Raw genomic sequence first — 16,660 nt, 5'->3', positions numbered from 1 at the left:
AACCAGAAGTTGGTTTTTAAATAGTTCTTAGTATTAAAGGGACTAAAGTGGCGCCTGGGCGGCTCGGTTAAGCATCTGAGTGTAGATTTCAGCTCAGGTCACGATCTCCGAGCTCGTGAGATCAGGTTCCCACAGGGGCTCACGGTGACAGCACAGAGCCTGCTTGGGATTCTCTGCCCCTCCCCCCACTCAAGCACCTGTGTGTGGGCGCTCTCTAAAGAAGAAACAGAAATGATCAGGTCCCACACAAGGAACTCACAGACCGATTCGGCTAAGGATTCTTGGGATGCTGAGAGCACGAGTGACAGGAGAAAGGCCAGGCAGGCTGGACCTTCTCAAAGATCAGAACTTTTGTGCTTCCAAGTGCACCATCGAGGAAGTGGGAGAGCGCGTCCGCGGGACGGGAGAAAACGTCTGCCGACCATTCACCCGGTAAGCGACGTGCATCTGGACCATATACTGAGCCCTCATCACTCAACAGTAGAAAGCGGCCAGCCCGACTTAAAAACGAGCAAAAGAGGGGGCGCCCGGGTGGCTCGGTCGGATGAGCATCTGAGTCTGGGTCTCCGCTCAGGCCTCGCTTTCAGGGTGGTGAGTTGAAGCCCTACGTCGGGCCCTACCAGCGCGGGGCCTACTTAAACCAAACGTGAAAAATAAAAGCGGAAGACCCGAATAGACACTCCTCCGAGGATGACCGACGAACGCGCAACACAAGGAGAGGTGCTCGGTACCGGCCGTCAGGGGCGGCGCAAATCAGAACCACGGCGGACGCCGCTTCGTGCCCACGGGCACGACTGGAGTAAAAGCGACAAGCGCCAGCAAGCACGTGACACATCCTCACACGACTGCCGTGGCCCCGCGGCCCCAGTAGAAATAAACAGGTCCGTCCACGCCCAAACGTGTACACGAACGTTCACGGCAACATCATCCGTAGCCGTCCGCGCGGGGGAGCGCCGCCAGCAGCCAGGCGGAGAAACAAACCAAACGGCCCTCCGGCGGCCAGTGGGAACGGCACCCGGGCCCCCCCATGTGGAGTGCGGGCGAGCCTGGCGCGAGTGCCCGTGTGGAAGCCAGACACAAAAGTCACAGTCCTGGCAGCACAACGGGTTAGCGGTTGCTTCTGGCTGCGGGGGGCGGGGAGAACAAAGCGGGGGATAAACACGTTCTGAAATGGACTGTGGTCACATCTGCGAATACCCGAAAAACCGCTGAACTGTACACATTAAACGTGTGACTTGTTTCGCATGTGATTTATATATTGGTAAAGCCTGTTTTTAATACTTAAAAAAATTTTTTTAATGTTTGGTTATTGTTGAGAGAGAGAGAGAGAGAGAGAGAGAGACACCGAGCACAAGTGGGGGAGGGGCAGAGAGAGAGGGAGACACAGAATCCCAAGCAGGCTCCAGCTGTCAGCACAGAGCCCGACGTGGGGCTCGAACCCACGGACTAAGAGATCCTGACCTGACGTGAAATCCAGAGTCCACTGCTTAACCGACTGAGCCCCAGGTGCCCCGGGAAAGCCTGTTTTTTAAAAAAACCGGTAGGGGCGCCCGGCCGGCTCAGCCAGCGGAGCGTGCGACTCTCGATCTCGGGTCGTGGGTTCGAGCCTCGCGTGGGGTGTAGAAAGGACTTGGGAGCAAAGCCTTAAAAACTAAGAGAAAAGCACAAGCTAAAGAAGCGGTAGCCACTTCAGAACGTACGAGTCCTGCGTCCGCACGGTGGGGGACCAGTTACCTCTACGGTGTCCGGGAGGATGAAGTTCTCCGCCTGCTGCAGGGACGTGTGCAGGCTGTGCTTCCCCTGCAGGCTGTCGTTGTCCTTCTGCAGCCGCGCCAGCTCTTCGGACACCCGCTCCCGGGACTGCGTCAGCACGGCCTGACACCGAGACAGAGAAGGTGAACCCCGCGCTCGCGGCCGGACGCCACCAGGGCGGACGGCGGCGGGTGCAGGGTGGAGGCCGGGGAGGCGCGCGGAGAGCAGCCCCGGGGCCTCCGTGCGGACTTCACGCGGACTCGAGGACAGAGGTGCGAAGGGAGCATCCGGGCTCGCTCTCCACGGTCCCCACCGAAGGCTCCGAGTGGTGAGCCCCCGGCCCACGTCCCCGCACCGGACAAGCGCCGCCGTCTCTGCTGGGCGGAGGCGGCGCAGAGCATCAGGACCTCAACCAAACCGAGCGTGAGCCGCAGGATGACTGTCTCCCCCGGCGCGTATTCGCCACAAGCCCGGGGACCGAGCCCCGCCTCCCTCCCCCACCACACACGTCAGGAGCACAGAGCACGGCCCCGGGAGCCCAGACCCTGGAAGAGAGCACTCGGGGATGTCCGCGTGGGGGCTGCAGGGACGCCAGGCGGCTACTCTGCGCGCTGACCGCGATGCACCTTGAGGTCTTTAGGGAGGCCTCGCGTCAGTGAAGAGTTACTCTGTTTGAGTATGTGATAAAATCCTACAAAAGTGCTGCGTTTCTGCTCATTTTTAATACTGAGGCATTTAACTTACATGACGTACAAACGTGGAATACTCACTCCTCCAACATTTATTAGCAGCTGCCTCTCCGTCTGGGCATTTTGCTGCTTACCGGGACATGGAGACACAAGACCGACACTGTGCCCCAGAGAAGCTCCCGGTGCGGCGGAGGGAGAACCGACCCTGACCCGGCCGAGCTGCAGGTGCGGCCAGAGACGGGGAGCAGCAGGGATGCAAGGACGGGTGGGGGGGGGGGGGAGGCGGGGAGCACAAGAGCATGGCCCAGAGAGGGCAGCTGCTGCGTCCTCAAGGACACTTAGGCTGCTGGCGGGCAGACAAGGTCTTGCACAACCTGGCAGGTTTTACTTGCACTGACTTCAGACCAGACTCAGCCGCGCTTCGGGCTCGCTCCTACCCATTCACAACAAAATACCGGCGTCCGATCGCTGGCATTTGAAAGAAGGGAAAGAATCAAATGCATATATTTGCTTACTTTTGTAACGAGAAAAACACAAGGATAAACCAAAAGTAAGTTAAAATGATCGTACGTGGGAGGGGGCAGGAATGGGGTGAAAAGATTAGAAAACAGAAGAAATCTGAGTGTTTGCAAGCTTGCACAGTTCTGCCTTGTGAGCCGTGCTGGGTGTTCAAGGAAAAGTGAATCCAAAAATTAATACAAACAGAAACCAATAGAGCTAATTTAAGTAACTTTTAAACACAGTACTCAGACTGTAAATCCCTGGCTGGGATACAGTCTAAGAGCCAAAAGAACCACAGAGAAACCCTGGATTTCGCTTAATAATTTTGCAGTTGGTGGCCGTGTTAACGGTCCTTCTGCAACAATTCCGTCCCCACCTTGACCAAGCGGTCACCTTCACATCACCGATAACGGGGCACCTGTCAGAACGTGCGCCTCGCTGCCCTGAACTCCCGCTGAATCCGTTCATCTCCGGGCTGTTCTTGCCCAGAATCTAACCTGAATCCAATCACGGAAACAATCAGACACGCGATTCTCCCAGGCAGCCGGTCTGGACCCTTCCAAAGTGTTAATGCCATTAAAGCCAAAATCAAGTGGTGACGGCTCGAGATTAAAGGAGAGGAAACTGACAAGACATCCTGGGCTGGTTCTTCCATCAGAAAGTCAAGGTAAGAAACTGGAACCACCACTGACAACCATCATGGACTCTGGGGCATCGGTCACGCCTCTCTGTGCTGAGAAGACGTGTGTGGACGGACGCACCCGGCAGCGCCTACTTACAGCGGCTCAGGAAACACGGGTACGTGCGTGGACGAAAGAGTGACATACCACTGCCACGCGTGTGAAAACGTGGCAAAATATTAACAACTGGTAAATCTAACTGAAGGTTTTCGGAGCGTTCATTCCGCAAACCTCTCGAGGCTGAAATCTTTTGCGATGTTAGGGGGAAACGCTAAGATCCCAACCCCTGCCATGTCTGCGCTTCTCGGAAGGCGCACCAGAAATTGAGTTTCTTGCTCTCAGTGCAAGAACCTTCGAAGGTAACCTCCTGAAAATGGTTCCCGGGACCTCAACCTCATGCAACACTCCTCCAGTGTCACCCACAACACACTCGCTTAAAGCGGAATCCACTGGAAAGTGTTTGCGAAGGCAGCCGGGGCTTAGAGGGCACGCGGGGAAGAGTTGAGGGAGGACAGAGAGGAGCACTTGTGGGCATCCCCAGTGGTTCCTAGGCAACGACTATGATCTCGAATTCTCTGAGCACTGAAAAGACCCTACACTCCCCCGTCAGTGACCAGAAGGACAGCTCCTCACGAGACCAGGGCCAGAATTCAGGGATCGCCTCAAAGGCCACTCGGCTGCTGACCCAATGCCGATCAGAAACAGCATCTCCATGTGGCCAGAGGCGTCTCTTCCCCGTCAGGAGGTGGCTCCGTGGGATCACTATGAAGGGCCCTCAGACGTAGGCTCCGACTCAGGAAAAGCACGAACCCAGCACATGGAACCAGTCTGGGGAGAAGCGAGGCCCAAATCTGGGGGGCTACTCTGCAGGGGTCCCAGCCAGCCCTTCGTCAAGAAGCTCTCTGCTCCCAACCCCCTCAGGGCAGACGGCCTTCTGGAAGCTTCTCCATGCCGTCAGGATACCTGTGAAATGAACCGGACTGCTTTAAATAAACGAGCTGTTAAGGAAAAGTGCAGGACTGTTCAAAAACTCCATCTGTTGGGCTTTGGGAGATTTCGATATTCAGCATGTACTTGGAACCCACAATTAAAGGTTAGTCCAAAGTTTACTCTGTTGAGGTTTCCGAAAGCAGAAAAGTAAAGCAAGTTAAAGGTAAGAATATGTTTTGGTCACGAAGGCAGGTCTGCAAAAGAGCTGCACCTTCACATGACCTTGTCTGGTACAGATGTCACTTAGGCCCCGGACAACGGAACAGTGTAACCACCTGGCCAGGAAGGTAAAGTAGCAGAGAGGATTTCAAGACAAAACAAAAAGGAATATATTTCACATAGTTAACGTTTACTGAAACACTGACTTACCATCTGTTCCTGAACATCCCTTTTTGCCTGGGAAAACCCCTGCTGTAAGTCCTCAAGCAAGAGCTCAGACGCTTGGGCTCTTTGGACAAGCGCAGAGATCTTAAAAGAAAAAATGCACACACAGAAAATAGTCAGGAACCTGGTTATTCTGAAACTAACCGTCCCATCCCTGCTTGTCTGCTGCCCAGAACTGACGCTTTATTCAATTATCGTAACCCACTCTCATCTCTATACCCCAGAAGCGCGTACACCTTCCGTGTCTCAGACCTTCCCATCACACAGGGGCACCAACAGCTCCCGGGGCCGCACACACCGTACATGGACAGACAGCACAACAAGGACCTCCAAACACAGATGTTAATTAATACATGCTACCTACTTTACTCTTAAAGGAGCCTTAAAAAAAACTCAATAAAAATTTTGAAACTCTGTCCACACACAAAAAAGCAGCATAAAGCTTAAATGAATCTTCTCTGAACTAGCTTTAATCTTCCAAGATGATTTACTTAAAAGTGAGAAACACATGATTAACATTACCAAACTCTGAACTCTAATGTCTATTTATTTTTGAGAGAGAGACACACACAGAGCACGAGCTGGGGAGGAACAGAGAGACAGAAGGAGACACAATCCAGAGCAGACTCCAGGCTCTGCACTGTCAGCACAGGGCCCGACGCGGGGCTTGAACCCACGAACCATGAGATCATGACCTGAGCCAAAGTCAGATGCTTAACCAACTGAGCCACCCAGGAGCCCCTAAACTCCCTGAGAAGGTTCATGTGAAAGTTGGTGACTCATACATAATAATCAAAATACATTTGTTTAGATGTTTAGTTTTTTAATGTATTGATTTCTTTTGAGACAGAGCAGGGTGTGGGGGGCGGGGCAGAGACAGAGAAAGAGAATCCAACAGGCCCCGCGATGTCAGTTCAGAGCCCAACGCGGGGCTGGAACCCACGAACTGTGAGATCATGACTTGAAATCAAGAGCGGGACACTTAACCGACTTAGCCACCCAGGCTCCCGTGTTTAGGTGTTTACAAAATTATCATTGCCAGAATTCTGCTGCCAGTAGTGGCAGATTGGGTCATGTGAACCAAACCTCCTTTGAGAATTCAGAAAACCAGACAAAAACATGAAAGGTATCTACCCGAAGGCACCAGAGAACAAAACAAAAGGAATCACAGAGCCGAGGACCAGAATCAGGACCCCCGGAGGGAGGGTGGAGCAGAGCAGCGTGTGGAACAGTCCTCTCGAGAAGCACGTGCCGGTCCCAAGAGAAACAGCGGACACGGGAAGCTGAGCACCCCACGACAGAGTGACAACAGAGAAGAGTCCAGAACCCACGATGCAAAGGGACCCTGGTAAGCACACTGCACTTTGGACTGGGTCCCCAGAAGGCTGCATCCTAGGGTAAGGGAAGAACTTAAAATAACCCAACCTTCACAAGTTCAGAAAACGTCAATTTCTATGTCTGGTTTGGGTGGCCCAGGATTGTTGGCACCACCAGTTCCTTGCCTCTCGTCGGGAAAACGGCTTTATGTTATTCCAGCATATTCGCATACAGCGTCAAGCACACAAGAAAAATGCACAAAGAAAGGACAAGAACAAAAAGAAACAAAACCAAAACAGGTAACAGAAACACCTAAAATGAGTCCAGATGTGTGGATTATTGGAGACAGAGTTTTAAATTAACTATATTTGACTTGTTCGGAGATTTAAAAGACAGAATTTAGAATTTCCAGAGAACTGGAAACAATGGAAAATAACTAAGTGGAAATGCTAACTGGAAAAAAGAATCAATTAAATTAAAAATTCACTGGATGAATTAAACAGATTAGACCCATCTGAAGAGAAAATTAGTGAACTGTAAGACAGATCTGAAGAAAATAAACAAAGACAAGAGATGGAAAACACGGAAGAGGCTTAAAAAGCCATACAGATTAAAACATGAAGGTCTCACATGTATAAACCTTTAAAGAAATATGGCCAATGGAAAAACGACCAGGAGAGCAAAAAATAATTTCCGTGTAACTTCACTCCTAGATACCCTCCAGAGAAACGAGGCCACACACCCACCAAAGACACACAGAAGCATTAGAAAACGTACTCGTTCACAACAGCCAGAAACTAAATACAATCCAAGTATCCCTCAACTGCAGAATGGATCGAGCACCGACATCCAACACGCAGGAGTTTCAAAGAATCGTCAATCAACGGCCAGACGTGAAAGGTTCCGCACGACAGGATTCCACTGATGCGAAGTTCAAGAACAAGCACTACAAACTGTCAGAAGTCAGAATACCGCCTGCCTCTACGTGCAGGCAGGCCAGGTGTTTATTTAGAAAGCGCATGAGTGTACTAGAAAGTTCTGCATCTTGCTCAGGTGATGATCACCCTGGTTACGTTTTTTCACACGTTAAAATTCATCCAATTTTACACTTGAGGTTTCTATACTTTATGTCTAGCTCGATAAAAGCAAGGTTTTAAAAGACTCATAATGGCTTATGATGTAAGACATCAATTCAGGAATCCAAGAAACTGCTAAAACAAAAGCCAAAAAGAACATCCTTAAAATAGCCAGGGGAAAAAATAACATTATACCTTCAAAGAAGCAATAGGAAGACTGACAGCTGACTTCTCGTCAGAAACACGAAGCCAGAAGCAACGAACAGGAACTTCAAAGCGCTCGAAGAAAACAGCGTGAGCGCTCGGGATTTCACAGCCAGCCAAGTACCCTTCTTGAAGGTGGAAACGTAAGAATCCATCTAATGGATAAAAATACGAGAGACTGGAGACTTCCAAGATGGACTAAACCCACGGTGGCCTTTCTCTACCCTGATGACTACAGACTCTGGATAAATACAAAAGGCAGGGACCCAAGGACGCTGAACACTGAGCAGAAGCAGAAGGTGTAGAAAAGGAAGTCCAAGCGGGAAGAAGCACCAGGATGGAATTTACCGCTCATGGGGCAGGGGGGCGGCTACTTCCCGGCAGCAGAGCAGCTCAGCGGACAAGACTCCACCGACCACAGCACCAGCGCAGGGTCCCCACAAGCTCAAGAGCAGGGGTGCGTTCTCAGGGAGGAGGGTGAGAGAAAGGGTCCCCGCACAGGTCCCACACCCACCCCTGCGCTACACAAATGAACACATCCGAAGGCTTTGCAAAGACGTTGAAAACCAAGCTGGTGTTAAAGCACCACTCACAGGGGTCAAGTCACAACCTGCTAACTGAACTTAATCAGATGAACAGAACCCTGAGTCGCACACACAATATCCACAGCTCCCAGGATACAATCTAGGAGCACGTGGCATGGAGAGAATCAGGAAAACGGGCCCCATTCTCCAGGGAGAAGGAACGCACACACGCCGACCCCATGACGGCGCGGGGGTGTCATCAAAGGCCGTGACGCGGGTATGGTAACTGTGCTGCGTGAGGCAGAAGTAAATGCTTTGAAATGAATGAAAACATGGTTCTCGGCAGGGAAATAAAAACTTAAAAAAGCAGCAAATGAAACATTTGCTATCAACCACAGCACGGAAATTGGCACCAATGGAAGAGAGTCCTGACCCTGACCCCCCACACATACTCACTTGACGAGTGACAAAGGTGACCTCGCAGAGCAGCAGGAAAAAGGTGATCTCACTAAATGTACAGGAACTGGCTATCCATATGGAAAACTTAAATCTTTACCTCACCTATAGTATAGACATAAAAGTCAGTTCTGGATGGATTTCTAGATAGAAACGTGACTATATCCTGAATATATATGAAACGTCTTTATGATCCCAGGGCAAGAAGACATTCTTAAAAAACAAAACAAAACACACAGAACAAACATCAGCAATCATAAAAGACCAATGGGGTGTCTCTGGGTGGCTCAGTCGGTTGGGCATCCAACTCTTGATTTTGGCTCAGGTCATGATTTCACGGTTTGTAGGCCTGAGCCCCCCATCGGGCTCTCTGCTGACAGTGCAGAGTCTGTTTGGGATTCTCTGTCCCTCTCTCTCTGCCCCACCACTATTCGTGCCGTGTCTCTCTCAAAATAAATAAACTTTAAAAACAAAAGATCAAAAAATTTGACTACATGAAAGAACTTCTGTTCAAAAAGATACCATTAAAATACTGAAAACATAAAGCACTGATGAGAAGACATTTGTCCCACATATCACCAAGAGGCTCTAGTAAGGTTATGTAAAGAATGTCTAACAAATCAGAAAAATAACCAAAAACAAATAAAACCAAAATAGACGACACAATAGAAAAATCAGCATAAGGCCTGAGAAGGAACCACACGCACACTGACGCCCCGTGGCCGATAGACACCAGAAACGCTAAGTACCCGCAGCGGTCATCAGAACTGAGCCCCAGTGCACCACCCACCCACCCAAATGGCTACAATTAAAACAACAAAACGAAGTCACTGGGCCCCAGGAATCACTCCCACGCGCAGCTACAAGCTGTGGAAAGCTGGCATCATCACCTACTGGAGCTGAACACAGTTTGGACACTGACCCAGGCCGTCCGCTCCTGGCATCTACGCAGCGGGAGCACAGGCCACCGGCCCGACGCAGACCTTTCAGAGAACAATTATCCTAATTCCCCAGAGCCGGAAACCGGCCCAGCGCCCGTCAGGACGGACAGACTGACGCACGTGCACAAAGGCTCAAGGAGAACACAGCGTGGCCACAGGCACCGGGCCAGACTCTCAGGACGCACGAGGAGGGACGGGGACAGGAACACACACCACCGACCCGATGGCGTCGAAGTCAGGACGGGGGTTGTCCCCTCTGGCGAGGGGGAGGGGGGGGGGGGTCCCGGGGCCCTGGCCCGGGTTCCATTACACGATCTTGGCGGCGCTCACACAGAGGTTAGTTCCGGTAAGTTTGCTAGATCTGTGTATGTTTGAGAGTTTTCCATTTGCACACTTTTCAACAGTCAGAGCATAACTGGGATCGCTCCTGTCAGGAAGGTGTTTTGTGCAACAGAAAAAAAATTAATAAAAATCAAAGGGGAAAGGAGAACCCGAGCCTGACGACATTCACGAACCAGTTATTGCCCAAGGGTACAGGTATAGATGTAAATACTTTTTTAAAAGAAATCTGTAAATCGGCAGCAGAAAAAGGTCAGTAAGAGGTCTTCGCTATCTGGGGACGAGAACCGCCGGGTCTCGAGGCCGAGGGTGACACACGCGTGTCCTCCGCGGCGAGCGCGCGCACCTGCTGGCTGCTGTCTTCCGCGCTCCGCTTCAGCGACTCCTCCAGCTCCTGCCGGTCCCTCATCGCCTTCTCCAGCTGGTCGTTGGCCTGCCTCAGCATCACCTGCAGTTTCTTCACCTGCGCGATTTTCAGTGCCAATTAGAAGAAAGTACCGGAATTCATTCATCGACATAAAGAAAAAGCCCTAATTCCAATCGTTTTAAAAATCTCAATCTCATCTTTTTTCTCCCTGAGAAACGGCACAGATTTGCCAATTCAGAACGAATGACCTCACGTGATGACCGCAGGGCGCGGTACGGCTAACCAGCCACTCTGCACGTGGTGATCTCGCCCTGAGTCCTTCCGGCCAGGGCCCCGCCCCCTCGCCCTGGCCCATCCTCTGCCTTCCCGTCTGCAGTCCGCACTTTCACTATGAATCGTCTACACTAAAGTCAAAACACGTTATTTCCCTACTTAGAATTTGCAACCTCGGCCCAAAGTCTTCAGGGTACAATTCAAGTGCCTCCACCCCTACCCCGCCCCCCCGGGACCTCAGCCTGGCCTCCCTTCACCAGCATCCTTCCCCTTCCCTCCAGCCCCACGCCGCCCCGCCTGTGAGCTGTCCGTTCTGCCGTGCCCGCCGGGACCCGAGTACCCTGGACCGGCGAGGGACCTGCACGGACAAAGCGTCAGCACAGTGCCCACCGAAGGGACCGGGTGGTACCAGAAGAACTCCTCTCTTCCTCCTACGGACTCAGGCGAGCCTGCTGTCCCGAGGTCCTACGTTTCCCGAATGCTGCTGACGAGTCGCGATCAGACGCCCAGACAGGCGCTCGTCAATCTCTGCACGCCCCGTCGACCAAATCTCAATGTCTGTGACCCCATAAACTAATCTCAACGGATGCACACGTTTCTGACAGGGAGTAGGCGGTAAGCGATGAGGATGCGCCCCTCTCCCACCACGTCGGGAAGCGCGTCCCGTCGGCGAGCACGCCGGGAGCGCGTGCCCCGCGGCGCTCCTGCTCCTGCTGCCCGGGGGCCGAGCCCCCCGCGTGGTGCCGGGCGAGCTGGGCCGGCTGGGCTCCGGTGTGCGCTCACCGGAAACAGAAGTGACGCTGCACGCACCGGGCCACCGCGCGTGTGACGCGGATGCACTTCAGGGAGCGGATGGGTGGGAAAAGGCGCTCCCCTCTGCGCCCCCGGCGCCAACCCCAGCCGCCCACCCGGCCGAGCACACCCACCTGGTCTCGGGTCTCGGCCTCCTGAATCTGAATCCCTTGCAGCTGTGTCTCGTAATTGGAACACATGTCACAGCGCCTGCCGAGCTTGTTTCCGGCGTTATGTACCTGAAGGCACCAGAACGACGTCTTACCAGGAGGAACGAGGTGCTCCTACGTCGTGTACGTGAACACGTGCACAGCCTGACCCGTGTCACTCCGAGAACGACACGGGGGAGGTGGCTTCTGCGGAGACTTGCGGCAAGAAGCTACGATACAGGGTCCCCAATTCGAGTATGATCGGAGACCGAGGGACCCACCTCATAACCGGGTGGCCAAGGGCCGCAAAACACAAGGCAAGAGGCGCCAGGCCGGGACGCTCACAGCCTAGGTGGGTGCTGCCGACCAAGGGCGGGGGGGGGAGGGAGAGGTGCGGGGAGGAACCAGCGCCCCCTCCCCCCCCCCCCCCACCGCACGCAGGCAGCCCCAACGCGAACCACCCGGAGCGCCCTCTCTCGCGCGTGTTCCACACGAGGCCGTGGGGAGCGGTTTCTGTCAGGCTAGTCAGCGATCCCACTCATGGAGCCACAGCTGCTCACAGGGACGGGGCCCCGGGGAAAGAAAGCACTAGAAGTCGCAACACCTGGCCTCTGACCCACGTCTCCCTGCTCGCAGGAGAAACCCAAGCGTTTCTTGTGGCCTGAGACCAACCCTCACCTGCAGACTGGAGACAACATCATCACTACCCAAGGTTCGAGCAGGCAGGGCGGGGGACGGCGGGGACGGCTCCGTCACCTCCGAGGCCACGTGCGAGTGCGCACGGACACTTCCGGACACTTCCGGCTCCCCGTCGTACGTCTACGTTCGCCAACGCTCGCGGGAGGCAAGTCAACCCGTCCGGTATCCCACCCCCTCCTCCAGCCCTCCCGCGGCACCAAGTGCCGACAGCACGGGTGCTTTGCACGTCCAGGGAGTGAGCAGGAGTCTGCCAAGCGAACCACATCCGGGCTGCGCCAGCGTAAACTCGGCCGTGCCCCGGCTTCAGGCGGGACACCAGGCGGAGGGGGGTCGCGCAGAGCGTGACTAGAGGCCCCTGCTCTGCCACGGTCACCGGGAGCAGCGGGGGCGCAGCGTAACAGGCCGGGGACGCGTGCGCACGGCGACCCCAGGGGTGCCTCTCGAGTGAACGCCAAATCCCAGAGCTACCCGGGAGCCCTCCAAGCGGACAAGAGGGCAAAAGTCAGAGGGCGGCTCACCTCCTTCTGCAGGAGATTCCACTCTGTCTCGCTGACTAAGCGGTAGCCGCTGGGGGACACGTACGCACTCTCCACACCCTGGGTGACGCTGGAGAGGAGGGACGCGGTCTCTTCCTGCTCTGGCGTCATGGCCTTGATTGCTCTTTCCTGGTCTTTGGTTAACATAAACCCACTTGGCATCTGCAGCGACCCCAGGGAGGCGGTGTCGAAGTTCTCAGACACCGAATCCGCTCCCACCAACGGCCCAAAATCCGACTCGTCCAGGTTTCCAGCAGACTTTGCCTTGTAGTTGTAGCCCAAAGCTTTGGATTGCAGCGAGCCCGAAGGCCCCAGGCTGTCCGTGGACTGTGCTCTCCTGAGGCCGTCTTTAAACGTGTCGCCGTCCGATTTACTGAACGGGTCTCCAGACGGCAACAGCAGGTCTGCGTCTAAGGAGTGCACGGAGCCGCGGGTGCTGTCCAGGCGCTCCTGATCCTGAGATGGGAGAACGCACAGCGCCCAGTTAGACGGCCCTCTAGACTCAGAGAGAAAAGCCACCCTGCACGTTACGTGGGACGGTCGTTGGCACGCTCCTCCACACGCTCTGAACATTTACTGAGCGTCTGCTACATGCTGGGCACGAACCCAGGCACTCGGGACGACTGCAACCCTCACCGCGACGTGTTCACGGTTTCGTGCAAAAAACTAACAAGCAAGCGGGCCATTAGAACGCCCTCGGTAATAAAATCACAGGCCAGAGACCTGTGCTGGATGTTCCGGGGCCTCAAGGAGGGGCTTCGGCCCAGACGGAGGGGGTCAGGGAAGGGCTCCTTGAAGTTCAGGGTCAGGTGTGCTGAGTGGGAGGTGCCCGCTGCATATCCACACGGAGATACCCACCCAGTGGACGGACGTAGTCTTTAGAGGCCGGACAGTGACCACCATACAATGAGAGAGCGTCCACAGCAAATCAGAACCCCTAGGAGGAACGCCGAACCTGTCCACTTTGGGGATGGACAGAGGAAGGAGTAGCCTAAGTAGAAGGGAAATGACGAGAAGGTCGTGTGCCGGAAGATGTGATCAACACATCAGATGGGGTGCGCTTGTGAAAGGAACGAGACGCAAAAGGTACCACGCTGTGTGATCCCATCCACGTGAAACACCTGGAACAGGTGAGGCCACAAAGGCTGGAAAACAAGTCAGTGGTTGCCAAAGGCTGAGGGGAAGGAAACCGGGCAGTGGCTCCTTAGTGGATGTGGGGTCTCCTCTGGGGGGATGAAAATGTTTTTTTGTTTGTTTACGTTTCGAGACCAGACTGAGATGTTGGTTGCACAACGCTGTGTAGGTACTTAAATGCCACTGAATCGCGCACTTGTAATGGCTAATTTTACGATGCGTGGATTTCATCTCAATTAAAAACCGCCCGGTGCAGCACATTCCCAGGTCAGAAACGCACACAGTGCTTCCAGACCCAACCGCACAGTTACCGGGAAAATCAGAAAGCGAGAAAAAAGTCGTAGGTTTTTCTTGAAATTCAGTGTATTCAATTTAAAGGACTAGTCTTTATTTTAACATAACATCCTGTCTACTTCTTATTGTTTAATGATTTTAAGTTGGCTTATTTATTTTGAAACAGAGTGCAAAGAGTGGGGTGCTGTCAACACAGAGCCCAACACGGGACTCAAACCCACAAACCGTGAGATCATGACCTGAGCCAAAGTCAGGCACTTAACTGACTGAGCCTCCAAGGCGCCGCTAAAAATGCTTGTGACCTTAAATTCGGCAGTTCTCTCCCCGAAGGCATCAGTAAGTCCGTGATGATTTTTGCCCAGGGAAGAGTTCCATATAACGGCAATACGGTATCACTTACAACGATCAAAGCTCCCAGACTAGTGAAAGACAGAACCAATCTGGCTGTTAGTCTCGCAATCCTCTTTCTGATTCTCTGTATTTTGTGATGTTTTGCCATGTGAGGACCTTGCTGGCCAGGCACAGACCGCCCCTCCAAGCTACCTAGTGCCTCCAATCAATAAAAACTCACCCGTGAACACGCCTCTCACATACACCCGACCAGCCCCGTGTCCAGCCTCCTGTCCCTACCCTTTTCACGCTTGCCTCACTACAGTAAGCCCATGCTCCCCTCACCCTGAAGCAGCACGGGGCCAGGTACCCGAACTGAGGACAGACGCCACCCCAAGGCCCGCCACACCGTGCACGCCAGCTGGCCTTGCCTTCCCTCCAGGAGTGTCAGAAGCGGCTGCGACCCAGGACCCCTCCCCACAACCTGCTCCTGCTGCCTCACGACCGACTCGGATGGATCTCGGGGGGCTCTACCCGGTGTGCGTGTCACAGGGTCCCTAGAGACCGTGACATAAATTTCTCTTTCAATGGCACTGACCTTTAAACCTGGGCACAAATCCACGAGTATGGCCGTGAGAAATTACGGAATATTTGCACCCCGAAATAGCGCCGGCCGTTAAATACCGGTTGTGGGCAAACGTTAGCAGCATGATATCAGCTGAAACCTTTACGATGGATTTCAGTGAAAAACAATTTACACAGAACATCACGTCCAGTTGCAACATGGGCTATGTTTAAAAAGCAAAAATAGAAACACATATATGTTAACTTTGGAAATGAAGAGAAAGAAAGAAGAGGTACACACCAAAACGCCAGTGGGGACTCTCTCTGGGCAGGAGGGTCACCTACCGGCTCTTTTTGTTTCAGAGGACCTGTCTGCACTTTGCAAGTTTTCCGCGCCGAACACACGCTACTTTCGTAGTGAGAAAAGGACACTCTAATCCTGAGGCTAAACACAGGAGGTCCCACAAACTCCAATTGTCTTCAGCTAGAAATCGAGGTCCTTCAAAGCAGCACCGACTAACTTTACGTCCTCAGGTGAACATGAACCGTCAGGACACAAGGCAGGTGCACTCGGCATTCAAACCGCAAAATGCCAGCCCCGAGAGCCGAAGGTATTGAAGAGCCAGGAAATAGTGCTGAGCGCAACACATACTACAGACCAAAAGGGACACAATCAAAAGACTTTTGAAAAGCCTCATTGTAAACGACAACAAATAAATCTCCCTTTCCTGTTTTCCTGCTCAAATATTTTCTGGGAAGTCTGACGTTCTTCAAACGTTCCTGCACACGGATACCACATGATACTCGGCAGGACCCGGAAACAGAGCCCTTCTCCTGGGAGGCAGGCTGTTAAAAGGCACTCGGCAGAATCAGACCGCTTGGTTCTGTGTGTGCACCCCAGAATGAAGACAGTGCACAGCAATTACGTCATGCTTCTCAGCGTCCATTAGGATGTTTTCACTTAAAAAAATGAGCAATCCATAAACACGGAGACAGAAGCCACGAGGACGCAGATGACACACAGCCAACACGAATCCGCACACGATCCAGAAGCACAGTCCCCGTGACCACGGCACCACACCCTCTCTGTCACCCTGTGTCACAGGCCAGGAAGGAGGGGCGGGGGGCAGCACGAACAAGGGTTGTGGGCATGGACACGGCGTGGGGTCACCCAGCCGTGAAGGCCCTGCCGTGGCCAGCCAGGGGCTTCACTTTTACCCTGGGTGGGAACATGAGCCTGTCCCCTGCTGACGCGGGAGATGGCCGAGAGGACCCAGCGCCCAGAGAGAGGTGGGAGCCAGGCAGCACCCCAGGAGAGGGAGCCCGCGGCGCACAGGGCGGCACGACGGGACAGCGAGTGTGGCCACAACCGCGCGGATGACCAGGTGCTGTGGCACCCGCGCAGGATCTGCCGGGGCACGCAGGGGGCAGCGGGTGGACAGGCCGCGGACTGGCCACCTGCGGAGGTGCCCGCTGAGGGGGAGGGGTGTGTCTGCGCGTGCGAGCACGGCCCCGGGGCCACAGGAACGCCTCTGTCCACCTTGGGGCTGCCCGCTCCACCTGACGCCCCAGCCGGAGACCTCAGATCTGCTAACACGGGGGGACGTGCCGTAGGGAGTTCAGTGTTTGAACACTTCACACGCTCTCTTCTAAACAGAAAGCTCAAAGT

At 53.8% G+C, this 16,660-nt stretch overlaps 1 protein-coding gene across 2 annotated transcripts in view; it reads right to left on the bottom strand.

Annotated features, from left to right (window-relative positions):
• The window catches only part of RABEP1 (rabaptin, RAB GTPase binding effector protein 1), a 102,155-nt gene that overhangs the window by 4,414 nt on the left and 81,081 nt on the right, over positions 1 to 16,660 (bottom strand). For both annotated transcript variants that reach the window (XM_053893285.1, XM_053893286.1), the window contains 5 exons: positions 12,652 to 13,125; positions 11,420 to 11,524; positions 10,200 to 10,316; positions 4,982 to 5,080; positions 1,735 to 1,875 (listed from right to left, as the gene is read on the bottom strand). In XM_053893285.1, the coding sequence (XP_053749260.1) occupies positions 1,735 to 1,875; positions 4,982 to 5,080; positions 10,200 to 10,316; positions 11,420 to 11,524; positions 12,652 to 13,125 (936 nt within the window). The remainder of the gene's footprint in view (positions 1 to 1,734; positions 1,876 to 4,981; positions 5,081 to 10,199; positions 10,317 to 11,419; positions 11,525 to 12,651; positions 13,126 to 16,660) is intronic.

The sequence above is a fragment of the Panthera pardus genome, unplaced genomic scaffold (genome assembly GCF_024362965.1).
Source record: "Panthera pardus isolate Hobbes unplaced genomic scaffold, ASM2436296v1 HiC_scaffold_3, whole genome shotgun sequence".
NCBI classification, from domain to species: Eukaryota; Metazoa; Chordata; class Mammalia; order Carnivora; family Felidae; genus Panthera; species Panthera pardus.
This window is presented reverse-complemented; position numbering and strand designations above follow the sequence as displayed.